This window comes from Coptis chinensis, chromosome 8, assembly GCF_015680905.1.
Source record: "Coptis chinensis isolate HL-2020 chromosome 8, ASM1568090v1, whole genome shotgun sequence".
Lineage (NCBI taxonomy): Eukaryota > Viridiplantae > Streptophyta > Magnoliopsida > Ranunculales > Ranunculaceae > Coptis > Coptis chinensis.
The window spans coordinates 12,394,789-12,410,175 of record NC_141463.1 but is presented as its reverse complement, the minus strand read 5'-3'; the positions used below and the strand labels follow the sequence as shown (position 1 = coordinate 12,410,175).

At 37.6% G+C, this 15,387-nt stretch overlaps 1 protein-coding gene across 2 annotated transcripts; it reads right to left on the bottom strand.

Moving 5' to 3' along the window:
- Positions 1 to 476: 476 nt before the first annotated feature.
- On the bottom strand, positions 477 to 14,184 carry LOC147479998 (uncharacterized). Of its 2 annotated transcripts, XM_086576299.1 has the most exons (8): positions 13,906 to 14,184; positions 11,490 to 12,848; positions 9,164 to 10,990; positions 5,336 to 6,400; positions 2,608 to 2,712; positions 2,368 to 2,457; positions 1,699 to 1,809; positions 477 to 1,617 (listed from the first exon to the last, which is right to left on the bottom strand). In XM_086576299.1, exons 1-8 carry the CDS (start codon positions 13,954 to 13,956, stop codon positions 1,072 to 1,074), a joined length of 5,154 nt encoding a protein of 1,717 aa, XP_086432425.1. In that variant the 5' UTR covers positions 13,957 to 14,184; the 3' UTR covers positions 477 to 1,071. The 2 variants fall into 2 exon arrangements, with proteins under 2 accessions (XP_086432425.1, XP_086432426.1); XM_086576300.1 differs by lacking the exons at positions 477 to 1,617; positions 1,699 to 1,809; positions 2,368 to 2,457; positions 2,608 to 2,712 and adding an exon at positions 2,863 to 3,019.
- Between the last annotated feature and the right edge of the window lie 1,203 nt (positions 14,185 to 15,387).

Here is a 15,387-nt window from a genome sequence, read left to right as displayed (position 1 = left end):
AAAACGAGGTTTTGTTTTTGATTCATCTAGTTAAACTAATTGCTTCACTAATCACTATTTACTCATACTATTGGACTTATTATCCAAAAAACTGAAATTCCATAGTGTCCTAGTGAAAAGAACGCAAGTACAGTAGGCTCACAACCCTGTAAACTCATATTTTGTAATTTTGTTTCCTCAATCTCGATTTTATTGGTCCTCCAAAAGTTTGATCGAAGGGAACTAGTATTCTACCTAGAAGCACCAGCTATTACGATCTACCTATATAAGTGGCAAGTGAACTTTAGCTCTTGCGCGCAATAAGTTTTTCCCCATAATTATCGACCAACAACGTGCACAATCTGTTCCAAGGAATGTGTGATCAGTTGCAGTGTATTACCTGGGAAATGCAGAATCTGGTCCAGGGGAATGGGTGGCTGATTAGCTGGTGCAGTGATATAAGACAAGGAGCTGATACCTGCTAATAGATTAGCATGTGTAAAATTGGACATTTTATTCATATTTGTGTTTATAAAATAAACCAAAAATGCTTTCTTAGCATTCCTCTTGGGAACAGGAATAAATTACACGATCTTATAAAATTAACCTGTGCACTTGTACACAAGTGGAAACAAACAGCGACAAAAGAACAGCATACATCTTTTTTTTCCAGAATTTCATCTATAGTTTCGGAATTGTTTAACATGGTAATAATTTCACATCGATATATATTACTCAGCAACTCATTTTTTGGGGTCCACAACTCAAATTCCCCAGTTGAGGCAGTGACAAAATCGGAAGGCTTCAAGAAACCTGAAATCCCATAAATCTCATGTCGGAGTACCTTCAGGGAGTGTAACGATCGATGTTCACTTTCATCTCAAAACAACCCCAACTGGTGATGCTGGCCAAATTGAAGGACATAATTAAGGTGTCACATGAAATAATTAGAGGACAGGTTTTAGTCCATACTCACGAGAGGATACCAGCTTGAAATGGTAGTAGAAGCTGTAGTACACTCCAGATGTCTTCAGCGCAGCAGATTTTATAATGTACAACTAGTCTACTAGAGCAGTCTTGTCTGAGCACAAGTTACGATTCTTCTGAGATATGAGAGACACCTGCTGAAAAGAACTCCTCTGCTCTATCCACAAAGCTGACAGGAAATCTACTGTGTAGCATGAATGTAGATGACGCTTCTGCAGCTGGTAGGTTATGCTTGAGTAACCATTGTTCAGATGTCTTTGTCGCACATGTCACTTTAACATCCCTCTGGTTTCTCACCTTGGTGACTCTTGCATTGCTTCCAGAAGCACCTCCCTTGACCAAACTTAGCCGCGTGCTTTTGGGTATACAACGACCGGATCTTACTGGTACTTCAACTTGAAACTTTCTAGGTTCATTGCTTAACTGACTACCTTCACACAAATCACTAGTCATGGTATTGTCAGCGGGTGCTATAGTAGCAAGCGATCCACTTCTGCATGAACCGACCAAGGAAAGAAGCATTTCCGTACTGAGTTCTTGCTGAACCACACCCTTATTCTGCTCACACCCATAGCATGCAGATACTAATGTGCCAGCCAAGATGGGCATCAGCTCTGTGTCGCTAAAGAACACAAATGGAAGATCACAGACCTGCGTCCACCCAGTTGAATAGGTCATATTCTTATTTTATACCCATTGCTCAAGGAACAATGGAACTTATCATTAACTAACCTTGTGAAGGATGGTAGGGCTTTTTCCCCACCGAAGGACTGCTTGATTTCCTGGATGAAACAAAGCAAAGTAGCCAAGAAGCAGTAGAGATTCAAACAAAAGCAAGCCTACCTGAGACAAAAGGTGAAATACATAAAATTCTGTCTTAGTACCACAGAGCACAAGCGAAATGTAGCACATTGAACAAAATTGAGTTTTGGATAGTAATATCAATACAAAAAGAATAGAGAAATAATAACACCCTTAAGAACGCAATGAAAAGAAATTAAATTGGGCTCTAAAATAGGAAAAATCCCCTAGGGTTTTTTTACTTGGTGAAAGTTACTCCTCAGACATTATTTGACTCGAATCTCAAGTTTTCAGATTGACAATTTGACATTTTAAGTTGAAAAGCAGAATCGCACAAAATTGACCATCTATATTTTTTCTTTTCCCATCTTTATCTATAATAAGAGATTTATTTGTAATTTGGATGTAATAAACAATCTAAACTGTCTGAAAGGAAGCTTAACCATAGGTACATACTACAGTATGCAACTGTTTTTTCGGTAACATACTACGTAACTAATGACAACACGCGATAAACCAGATTCTACTTCTTTTAACAAAGTAGTCATAAACTATTATGATACGATTCCAAGAAAAAAAATATGAACCACTCAAAATCACCTGGTCAGTAGTTCCTTTCCATTTGCTTGTGCAATGAGAGAGAAGGAAACTCATCAAGTGGAAAAATTCCATCTTTAGGTCTGGCCTGGCCTGTGCATATTCCATGTAAAGATTAACACTTCTTTGAATGAAAATCTCAAACTATGTCATGCTATGTTGATAAAGAAACAACAGGTGGAAATGTGGAATGAAGCTGAAGTTAAGACCCAAATACGATCAAATCGAAAACAGTACACTTACTAGCATGCTCTGCATAAGAGCAATGTCCAAGAGAGCCAGATTATTCAAGACCTTCAACACTCCAGTTGCCACTTCTTCAAAATTTGATGGAAGAACATAGGAGCCCTAGAATTCAAAAGTATATTAGTATCAGTTCATACAATCAATTGGGAAATAAAATGCAAGTTGATCCCAAAATATTATGCTCTTTTGGTCCTATGGTCAAAAAGGCTCAAAGCAATCCTGAGATATAAAAGGGATTTGGTTTGAAACACGTCTTCTCTTAGATATCTATTCAATGGAAGTTCATTTCTTTGTCTATGTTGGTTGCTGGTACTTCATTTGTATTTCTTTTCCTTTTCTTCTGATTGTGTCATAAGAGCCATCTCACCCCATGTTGTGCTTATATCTTCGATTTGTAATATTTGATGGTCTACGGAAAAACAAAATAAACCGTCACATAACCTATTCGAATATGTATGAGGTAATACACATTTAGCATGAAGAAACAGCAACCTTTTTTCAAATCCTACTAAAACGAACGACAAGGATAGGCTCACAGGCTTTTTATTTCTAAATGGTTTGGAAGCATCAAATACCCAAGCATAGAAACCATGAACTACTAGGTAGAAGAACCTAATACATGAGGCAGGGTGGTGTGACAGTTATTAAAGATTGACGTGTCACAAGACACTTCTCTACCAATCTAACTTTGTGCGATAGTTATTAAAGATTGACGTTCACTAGACACTTCCCTACTAATCTAACTTGATCTGACAACACTGCACTAATGAGTACTTCTAAATGCAGTCAAGCACCAGGACAGCCAAAAGCTCATAACACATTTCCTATGGTATTCATACAAACTAAGACATGCATATTACAATTTCTTACAAACCAAGTATACATGCTAGATTGCTAGCCAAACCTAGGAATGAAAACTTATTCCAAAGAGAGACCGAAGCCCAACCTGAAACTCAAGCAAATCCAACCCAAGTCACATTCAAAATTTAGCTTTTATTTTGTAGACTATAGTCTATGCATTCCTTTCAGGTGGAACACTTAAAAGAGGGTCCTATTGCTCAGATAGCGAGTGGGTCAGATATTCACATAGTGAGTTCAAACTTTATTGAATGCACTAGAGAAATTTACCTGACAAGTTTAGCTTTTATTGTATCTGCTATTGTTTACTCTATACAATCTAACTGCCAATTTCAAATGGTCGAGATTCGAGTTTATTTTATTTTATTTTTTTGGTGACCCCAACATTCTATTCATGTGAAAATTCAAATTATCATTCTGACTTATATTTTATATAATCATTATTAAAATAAATCCTATTTGTTTCTTTCATTTTAGCAACTGGCACAAGCTCGAAACTTGAAAAATACACCATAGTAGGAAAATCGTATCCTGAAAAGACAAGCCCACATGACCGGACTTGGGTTTACTCTTGCACAGAATATCTCATTTGAACCGGCCCAAACCGGCCCAAACAAGGCCTGAGCCCAATGAATCCCAGACTGAATGAGATCCGGCCAAAGGCCATACTAGCCTAACCCAATTACCATCCCTAGCGAAAATGGGACGAAATCAAAAGAACTTTTTAGGTACGTACTAGACATCTGTCACATTGTAGAATCAAGATCTTCGTCTCAATGAAGATATACCCACGTACCAAAAAGCTAAGTAACATGGACACTACATTTTCAAAAATATCCATGTCGGACACAGACACATGGACACATTGTGCATATGATTTCAAACTAGTGTTTTTTCTATGACCTAAAAGACTAAGCTAATAATTTATTAACATAGTTACAAATCGATGGTATCCAGTTTTATACTTAATTATTTGTGAGGCACTTTGTAAGGTCCTAGGAAGCATGGATATCTGGATACGCGACCGACACGGACGATACCTATTACGGATCTGTGACGGACACGCATTTTTCAAAAATATAAGATACGGATACGTCATGGATACGTTTGAATAATATATATATATAAATATTATATAATTGAGCATTTTTCACCAAATTAAAATTAAAATGGCAATTCTACTTCATAAAATGGCCAATTCAAACACATTAAGCAGCAACTTTATATAAGTGTATAACGCTGCAAGCAAATGCCAACAAAAAAGTTAAAAACAATACAATGGATTTGTCAATCAAGTTGTCCAACTTCAACTATGTCATCTTCTACATCTTAATTCACTTCATCTTTATTCTCTTGCATCTCTTCTTATCTTGGATTTTATTTCACTTAGTTTTTTTTTGTTGAAGTTCCAAATTTTTTTTGTGAGATTACTATTCCCGCGTATCCCTCGCGTATCCCCCGCGTATCGGAAATTAAAAAATTAATTAAAAAATCAGATACTCCAAATCGCGTATCCGAGGCGTATCCGTGTCGGATACGTATCGGACACGGATACTTCACCAATACAAAGGTATCCGTGCTTCATAGGTAAGGTCTTCAGCTCAAGAATTAGTGGTGTAACAAAGGAATAGTAATAGCTTTCTTTTTAATTAGTTGTGTCCCCGTGTCCTAGTCATATAGGTCGCCGTGTCCGACACTGACACATGCATCCGTGTCAATGTGATTTAGCAAAAAGGTACAGAATAAGTTGTCATCTGCAACAAACACTACACTTGCTAGCCTTCCGACACCTCGGATGCACTAAACAAAACTTATCTAACATGGAGTCATTAAGTTGCGATTAATCAATACTGGTAGCAAAGATTACCTGCTCGGACGACAGCCTGCTATTTGCCTGTAACAGCACAGCGGTCAACAATGAGGGAAGGCTAACTAGGCCAGTTTCAGCTATGACAGAAAGAAGAAACGTTACAGGCTGCTTCACTGTTTGATTATTGTCGTTCTTCTGTCCTCCAGCAATATCAGTCGAGATCTTCAGATCCTTCTGAGGTTTACCTGCGGCATTTGTTATGTGGATTTGTAAAGATGAAACATGATGGTTCAACTCATCAGATGCATCAGTCCTCTCTTTATCAGGATCCCTGCCACTGAATGACAAATCTTGACGACTTTCACCTAATGGTCTATCTTCTGGAACATCTGATAGTGGTAAATCTCTACTGTCACTCAATCCAGATAGCAGAGATTTATGGTCTCCATCAGTGAAATTTAAAGAGGAATCCCCAAGATCAACAGATTCTATGTGCTCCATCTCTTGATTCTCATATAACAATTTAGATGGAAAAGATACGCAATCAATTGAAGAAACAGCCCCTGGCCTTGAAGTCAGAACTACCAACATATTTAAACTTAGAATAATTGGTAACGGGAAAGGTGACCCTTCCACCTGGGGCCTATCATGGAGGGCAAAAAGTTCTCTCAGCCGGTGGATAACTTGATATGCAATGACAAGCTCAAGCAAAAAATCCCTCATTTGGGCTTGCCTTTCATCTGAGGAGAGATGACCAACAACTGTTGTAACAGCCCATATAAAGCCCTCAAGTATTTCTGACACTGCCTCAAAATTCTCAACAGATGTTTTGCTCAACTCTGAGTTGGTGCTTTCAGATATATTCAAAGATGCTGCAATTTTAATATAACTTTCAAGAGCTGCAGAGAGCATAGGGATGAGTGGAGGCAGAAGATTATGTGCCAGAAAATAACTCTGGTTTGCCGGCATCGACAGCACCACCCTCAAAAGTCGTAATAGGTATATTGTAACTTGACAAGCTTCAGGCTTTGAAGTGTGAGAGGCAGGCAGTGCAGAAGCAATAAAATCAAGCAAACCAGCTTGGCGAGATGCATGTAGCTCAGGTTCTTTCCCTTCCAAGAACTGATTCACAACACCGAAACGGAAAAGTATATTAATACACGTTAACAATTGTCAAACAGAATATCAACATGAAAGAAAAAAAACTGGATTTATGTGCAGTGTGCTCGTTGTTCAAGCTTCAAATGTCCCATGGTTAGACTTCTGAGGGAAGTAAGGAACTATATCTTGGGACCTTGCTTTGCAAAAGGAATTGACTGATACGGTGACTGATGTTCTAGCATCCTTATGAAAAGACTTGAAGAGCTCCCTCCTATACTACAGAGCTATCATCAGCAAGTGTGTCGTCCCAGCAATTAAGGTATCCTTTCGGTCAAGTCTTTTTGCTTTTCCAGTTTATAATATTATGTTAGTCAGAAACTCCTTACAGTCCCATTCCTATCCCTGATATTCCTAGAATAGGTGTACAAAGATTTGTGTGGGAGAGATGGGGAGTCTGTTAAACCGTACGCTGTTTTGGTGTCCCCTCTCTTGGTGTGTTTGGATGCTTTCAATCTTAGACCTAGAGCTTATTGTGTGTTTCCGGGTCAAATATTAATTTTGGTTAAGAATTGGGTGGGCTCCTTTCTCAGTCCTCTTGATGCATGGGCATGGGAGTTTCTAATTATATTATTAGTAGTCTAATTAAGTCAGAAGTGTTACTTATTTGTTTTAGATCTAGGTTATTTAGTAAGGTTTCTATTTTGGTTTCTAAATAGAATTAGGAACAGGGTTTATTATATAAAGGCATCTAGGCCTTCATTGTTAGGGGGTTATTATTGAATATTTATTCTAAAGGAATTGTTCTTCATGATTGAAGGTATAAACCCTAGTTTTAGGTGTTTGATTTATTAAATCTTATTGATGTTCATCCATTGTTGAAGCTTCCGCCAACAAGATACATCAAATTTGGTATCAAGAGCCAGTTGATTTTTTAGGAAAAAAAAAATTAAGGAAACATTGTTCACTTAACACTATTCACTGCAAAAAAAAAAATCCTTCAATTTTCTTGGTTAATTATCATGGAGTATCGTAGGAGAAGTAAAGAGAGTCACCGCCGCCGCCCGATCATCGAAGTTTCCATGGGTCGAAGTACCATGCCGATCACCATTATGAGAAAGCTTTTGATTTGGATTGCAGCCGCTGCGAGAATTTTACACCTTCAAAAAGGGTATGAACCTCCTTCCCCTCCATCACCGGTTATTAGTTTGAGACGAAAGTTCAAGTCAGAGAAGGGATGCGAATTTTTCTCTCACGAATCGATGTATGATTCCGATTCCGACCATGCAAAGAGGGGCTCTTAAAAATTGTCACTACCATCACCATAAAAATTCACCTTTGTTGGTCAAGCGAACTCCCCCACCTTCTCTTCTTGATCAACTTAGTAAGTCATCTCAAGTAAGAAAAATCCGACATTGTGATGAACCTGCTTGGGAAATTCCTCCACCACCTGACCATGAAAGGGAGAGGCAACGTCAACATCTTTTGTTTCAAAAAGCTACACACTCCCCACCTGTTGCTTCACCAAAGTCTGGTTTTGATGATTTTTACAACATCAGTCAATGTAATCTTCAAGGAGATGTTTTTGGTCGTGAGCAGCATCAACACCACAACCTTCAAGAGGGCATTGCTAAACAGTATACAACAACCATGACAGAACCTCTCATGCTAAGAAGTTCAATGGAAACTCACAAAGTTGTCGTAACCTCAACTGCCACAACAGTTGATAGTTCAAAATCGCAAACAAAAGTGAATACAGAAAAGTGCATTCATACCAAGCCTACCCGACCACCTCCGCCTCTTCCTCCACCTTTTGTAACTCCATTAACAGCAAAGAAAAAGAATGAGCAGGAAGCGATTGCAACAGATGGTTGTTATGGTGTTGGGAACTGTGTTATGACAATTGTGAGCACCAATTTTGCTTCTTGTGTCAGCCCCTTGCTGTCATCTTTTCCAGATCTGGAGGAGCCTCCAAATTTCAAGAATGGTAATTGCAATGCTTCCACAAGGGATATTATTCTTGGAGGCGTGAATCGAGCAGAAAGTTAGTATGTGGATCCTTTCCTTTCTAATTTAGTGATGTTTTTTTCTCCGTGGAAGTACAAAGAGAAAGAAATTCAGTGCGTATTTCATGGATTGCAGCCTCAAATTTCCTCTCAATGGAAATTTTTAGATGGCATGAACTTGACATTATGGTCATTTGTCTTTTTCACGAGTCAATATTTGGGCAAAATTCGAGGCCGAATTTTCTTGAACCTCGGGAGGGTGATGATAAAGTATAAGAGTTTTGCGGAATATTCGCAACTCTACATGCAACCAAACTCGAGGACGAGTTTCTTTCAAGTCGGAGAGCATGATGCATGGGCATGGAAGCTTCTAATTATATTATTAGTAGTCTTATTAAGTTAGAAGAGTTTCCTATTTGTTTTAGATCTAGGTTATTTAGTAAGGTTTCTATTTTGGTTTCTAAATAGAATTAGGAACAGGGTTTATTATATAAAGGCATCTAGGCCTTCATTGTTAGGGGGTTATTATTGAATATTTATTCTAAAGGAATTGTTCTTCATGATTGAAGGTATAAACCCTAGTTTTAGGTGTTTGATTTATTAAATCTTATTGATGTTCATCCATTGTTGAAGCTTCCACCAACAAAATACATCACCTCTGATATGATTCTTTGGAGCTTAGTATCCTTTATGATCCTATGGGGTATTTGGTTAGACCGGAGTCAACGTCATTTCGAGGGCATCTCAACTACACACATAACATGATAAGTAAATCAAATACCTTGATCATATCACCAACTATAAGTCCTATACTTGAAGCCCCTTCTTTTCTAGCCTGCCGAAGCCTTTGAAGTTCCTGAAGCCATCTCCCAATTTTTGCTCTGGCAGTTCCTACAAGAGACCTGTATCCAGCGCCTGCATTTTCAGCAATTATTGGAGGCTCAGTCGGTTCATGTTTCAGTGCCATAAGTCTTTGTCTAATTTTTTTAATCCTTCTCTTCAGTGAATGCTGAAGTGCCGTATCACCAATTCCAAGAGAAGAACCTCCTAGACCTGAAATGTTGGTCGCTTGACAGTCTTCAACGTTACTGGTTGATGTCGATCTCGCAAGGCTATCCTTGTTCAAAGAACGGCGCACTAAAGGAGAGGATTGATCTCTGAAATCCATGGAAGCTCTCTCCCTTATTTGCTCCAGGTAAAACTTACGACGTTGTTCACTTTCACTTAGTCTCTCAGCTAACTTCTGGGCCAAGAGTTCAGCCTCCTCTTGTTGGGCTTTAGCTCTAACTTCTTTTCTCCGAAGTTGTTCTATAGCTCTTGCCTCACGGGCAGCACTTGAAGCCTTGCGTTCCTCTTCTCTTCTTACTTGAGCCTCTTCTTTCTTCCGTTGTATCTCAGCAAGGCGTTGCAGTTTTTCAGCTTGGAGGAGCCTCCTACGTTCCAACACAGCTTCTTCTCTTGCAATGTCCTCTTTCTGCTTAGTCTTTATAACTTGTAGCTTTTCAGCTCTCCTAAGCTCCGAGTCATGAAGTTTCTGACGCAGGATATGCTTCTTATTCTCATCATTCAAGGAAGTAATGAAACGAACCTCGTTTACCTTACTGGTCTCATCACCGGCTCTTCGTGCAACTTGAGCAAGATAAGCTTCATGTCGAGATTCACTGCGCTGGTGGCGAGCATGCATACCCTCTTTCATCTTGCTAGTGCGAACAGCCTGCCACTCATTAACACGATTTAATTTCTCTGATGTACGTTGTAGCCTCTGCAGCCTCTCATTTTCTAATTCACTTCTAATTCTCGTAGCCCGTGCATGCTTTTCTTCTGCTTCTTTTTTCATATCCAAAGCAGTTTTCTTCTTCTTTTCAGGAGACATTAGTTTATCATGTAGAACACGGGTGCGCTCCATACTTCTCCGGCTAATTCCTGGTGAGTTTGAAACTCTAGAAGACATACGCAAGGGAGATGCAAGTATATCCTCCCAATTTCTTTTCTCTTTCCAGGCATCCAGGGACCTCCATGATGCAGAATCCCTCTTTTCTTTTTCCTTCTCTTTTTCAGGGAGTGAAGTTTGCCTTTTTAAAGGATCCATATATTTGGGATTTCTATCAGTCTTGTTGTCTGTTATTAGTCTATCTTTCTTAAGCGCTTGTTTCTCTATTTCAGAAGCTAATCCATGATGTTCTCTCTTGCACTTTGCAGCAACAGAACCAGCAGGCCCATCCGTCAAAGAGATCTGAGAAGCATTAGGATCAGGAGTAGATGAGTTCTGTGGTGGAAGTTGACCATGTTGCACCAGATATGCTTTACTAAACCTTCTTCCTTCCAAATTCTTTTTCTCTCCTTTCCCAAGTCCCCGACCAAGATCTGAAACTCCATTTTGCTTTCTTGAATTTGTGACTGATTCTTTAACATTTCCAATTACATCACTTCTTCCAGCTAACTTACCTTGAAGATCACTCGAACGATTATGACCTGCAGAAGAAGATTCCAGAGCTTTTGCACCATGACCTTTACGAATGCTAGTTCTTTCCTTCTGAATTTTCTTGAAGGCTTCAAGAGATGAAGACAGTATTTCAGCTCTGTGAGGTGACGCCGTCATTCTTCGTACCTGCACATAAGCAGTAGTCACTAACGACTTTGCATTAGAGAAAGAAAACATTCTTACCATAACGGAATTAACACAGACATGAATTGAAAATATGTTTTTAACTATAGCTAGCTCTGTCCTTTAATCTGCTTACTTATCTAAGAAGTTGCTTTTGATTCTTTGCAATGAACATTCACATGATCGTGTTTACTAATTTAAGTTGTACAAAAAGATTACCTTTTCTTTCTTTTATTTGTATTATCGCATACTTATTAGTTATTACATGTGCCTATGAGCATTCTAATGGCAACATAAAGTTTAAACTGGGTCGCCCAATCAGTTTTTCCACCTAATAATTTCGCTCTAATTCTTTAAAAATTCTTTTTCATGAACATTTTTATAAATTCTACAAATATAGATATTGTACGCCAATCGCTTCATGCATCTTTACCAATACAATGAGAAAAAAAAATGAACAAATTCAATTAATGTTACAAAAGCAAGGACTGGGTATGCTGACCTCCCAAGAAAGAGCATGTGTCCTGCGATGGTCAGTCTTCATATTCACTGGCAGTCCCTCTAATTGTTGAGAAGAGTATCTTTCACCAATCTCAAAACCTTCAACTCTTGATTTTAGTTCTTTAAAGTCTGATCCAGCTTCTTCAAGAACAAGAAAAGCCTCTTTCATCTGTTCTAAATCGCATTCCAGTTCACAGAGAAGATAAAGCTCATCAACGGCTCTATTAAGATTCTCAAACAGAAAGCACCAAAGCCGTTGCCTAAACCTTTCTTTGCTTTCACTTGATCCACCTTCTTCAAGGGCATCCATAATCTCCGTATTTACATTATCTACATTTATGATACCATCCTGTGACTCCTTCCAGTCTTTAAAAGATGATAATAAAATATCATCTGAAGATTCAGGAACACCTTCCTGGACTGGCGGTAAACTAGCTTGGACACCCTCAGCTAAGCTTGAAACTTTGTCCTCATCTGGTACCCCGGGAATAGCAACAGAACCATCCTCAGGTTTATTATTTTGTCCATGAGAAATCATCATAGCTCCCGCCTCTTCAATGGGCAGAGAAAGGCTATCCACACTGTCTGGGTTACTAGAATTCAAGCCACCTCTTGTATCACCAACCACAGCCTTGACATTCAAATGACATTTAAAATATGACTCATAGACACCCAGCACTTTCTCGCCTCCATCCAATAGATCCGTCTCTTTGGAGCCTAACTCGTTGATCACCTTACAGTTCTCCATATAGGATTCACCTCTCTGAACCAATGGAAACATTCCAGTAGAAGGATTCTCTGTATCTGCGAGAGTCACCACTTTCTTATCGTCCTGAGAATCAGGAGGACAAAACGACACCAATTCATCAGCATTCCCTGTCTTCCTGCATGTCAGTGAATTATCAACTCCAAGATCACCAAATTTGATTTCAGTTCCATCCATATTTGCACCGCATAACATTAACGCATCATCTTCAAGATCACCCCACTTTATTTTGGGAATCCTATCTAAGTTTTCTTTCTGAGTAGCAACTTGAACAGTTTCTATTTTGTCATTTGTGCTAGTGATGCTTTTGCATTTAGCTGACAACAGACTGGGAAGTTCACTGTCTTCGCTAACAATACATTTATCAAGACACTGCACCTCCACATCTTCTTCATCCAAAATATCCTTAGAATTTTCATTACCCGGTTCAACATGTGTTTCAAAATTTTGTCCTGCTTTAAAGGCATGGGATTTCTGTTTGGATTTTGAATTAGTACTTTTATCACGAACAGCGGAGGGATTGTGCCCCAAGCTAGAAGGAACTTTGTTTGAAAATCCCCCAACCAAACCATGGATAGAAAACTTTCTATGCTTCTGAAACACCAAAAAAGAAAAAGAAATAATACATAAAATATCAGTGATAAAGATGTCAACAAAACTTCATCCAATATATGTCGTAATAAAAACAATACTATCTCCTCGAAAAGAACAACACCAAAATGATTTGTTCATTGCAAAGTAGTAACCCATAATTCAAAATCAGAAGTAGGAAGTAAATAAAGATGTACAAGAATTTGTCCATCAACAAAAGTAAAGTTCAACAAAATTTTACAGAGCCCAATCAAGTCAACCCTATACCATTTCAAAATTTCAATGGAATAAAAAACATGTTTGAAACAAGTTTCAGTGCTTAAGCATCCAACTATTCTGCAGTAAAAGTACTTACGAGCAAACAACCATTCTAAAATAGAACATCATATACAACAGATATGAACAAGACAAACAGTAAAGAGCTAAACTGATGAGGATTCAAATAAAAAAAAAAAAAAAATGAGGATTTCCTTGTACAAAAGATGTATGGACTATATCACAGACCAATCGCTGGCCAAGAGGATACATGCATAACCACTCAGCATTCATTCTATCATTTTTCTCAGTTGCCTAGTTATCTCCAGGTGAAATCAATGCAAAGCCATTTCTAGGAGTCCCCACATAAATTCCCCTATACAAAATCTAAATTTCCAGGCCATAATATGCAAGGTAAAGTTCAAACACTTTAGAGTAGTCAAACGAGCCTATTCATAACTATGCACTTTTCCTTCCTTTTTCGTCGAACTATATGATCTTCGTCCAGAAATTCAAATAATTCAGCTCCCATGCTACACTTTCAATATAAACAATATCTAACATATAGAAAATATCTGTCATAAAAAGAAAAACATTACCAAATACACAAAAAGAGTTCACACATTACCAACTATGCAAATTACTTGACATTGAGCTCACACAGAACAATGCCCTTCATACTTCCAAATTCTAGAAAACCATTACTCAGACTCTTTCATTCCTAGTACATTACATTGACATAAGCAATACACAAAAATTCAATAAATAACAAAATTTTACACAACAGAAAGAATAGAGAGTAAACCTTTTTCACTTCAGACCATCCAGAGTTTTGATCATCACTATTTACATCCATCACACTAGTCCTCCTTGAAAATTTTCTTGAAAAAACAATAAAAACGTGTCTACATTTTCTTATAAAAGTTGGTAATTAAGATAGTATGACTAAAAAGTTTCGAAATTTGATTAAGAATGAATGGAATGAGAAGAGAAGAAATGAGGGGTTGTTTGGTTTGTTAAGGAAAAAAAGGGGTGTTTGAAGAAGAAGAAATAAATGAAGGACCAGATAAATGGTGTGAACCTCATATGTCCAACTCTAGTCCCGTTTTTATTATTATTATTATTATTATTGTTATATATATATCGGTTTACCGGCACTGAAATTTTCTTGAATTTATGGATTATGGTAAGGAAATTTCATTTTATCATAGTAATTTTTCTGATATTTAACGATTTCCAATAGGTTTTACATCTTCAAATGAACTGATTTTTTGTAAGGATGATTTTTTTGTGTGGAGAACATCTCCACCAAAAATCAGCTTCTAATTCATTATATTTAGTGGTGTAGTTTTTTTGAGTCATTTTAAATGGATAGTTATATGAACTCCACCATATAGTGACTCCAAAGTTACTTCACTTCCAAAAGTAGACTTACAAGATGAATTGAGGGCTAATTTTTTGTGTCGATATACATCACATGATATAGAACACCCCCACACAAAATAAGTTCAATTGAATATGTTTAACTTTGTCAAAAATTGTTGTGAAATTAAAAAAAATTGGGTCGTTGGATAATTTTATAACATTCTAAACGATTTTTTATGAGGTTTTACATCTTCAAAGGAACTGATTTTTTGTGAGGATGATCTGCATTGTGGGAGAACATCTCCACCAAAAATCAGCTTCTAATTCATTAAAGACCATTAATACTGAGTAGTGGAAAATGCTCCCAGTGACCCACGTCAGCTCCCTTTTTTCCTCTGAGACTGACACATCAGATTTTTCATAAAAAAAAGAATTTTAAGCCCTTTTTTGCCGATTTCAATTGTTCGGGGGTAATCCAAAATAGATAAAAACCTCTTTCTATATTCTCTTTTCAATTCTACAAAACACTCCCAACTCTACAAAAAAAAAAAAACATCTCTTCAAACCCTCTCTCTTATTCTTCTCTTCTTCCAAAATTAAACTAAGAAATTGTTCAGGATGATAGAGTGATATCAAAATTACAGAAGATACTGTTCTCTGGCAACACCTCTCAAATCCCTCTGTACCGAATTTCATTTTTGTTTTCTGATATTAGAACTCAGACTTCAAATTTATCTTCTTCTTATTCGGTGACGTCATCATCTTCTTGGATTCATTTGAGATCTTTCAAGTATTGTTAACTCTTTCGTCTTCATTGCATGATATATTTGATGTGACCAGAAAGAAATGGCCTTAGAACTAAAGATAATATAGTCATGGAGAGAAACAGAATATGAAAACTTAACTTGACTTGCTTCTTTCA

Coding starts and splice junctions, on each gene's coding strand:
- LOC147479998 (XM_086576299.1), bottom strand. CDS start 13,956: ATGGATGTAAATAGTGATGATCAAAACTCTGGATGGTCTGAAGTGAAA. Junction 2,713..5,335: donor GCAGGCTGTCGTCCGAGCAG/GTAATCTTTGCT, acceptor TTTGAATTCTAG/GGCTCCTATGTTCTTCCATC. Junction 1,810..2,367: donor GGAAAGGAACTACTGACCAG/GTGATTTTGAGT, acceptor CTTTTGTCTCAG/GTAGGCTTGCTTTTGTTTGA.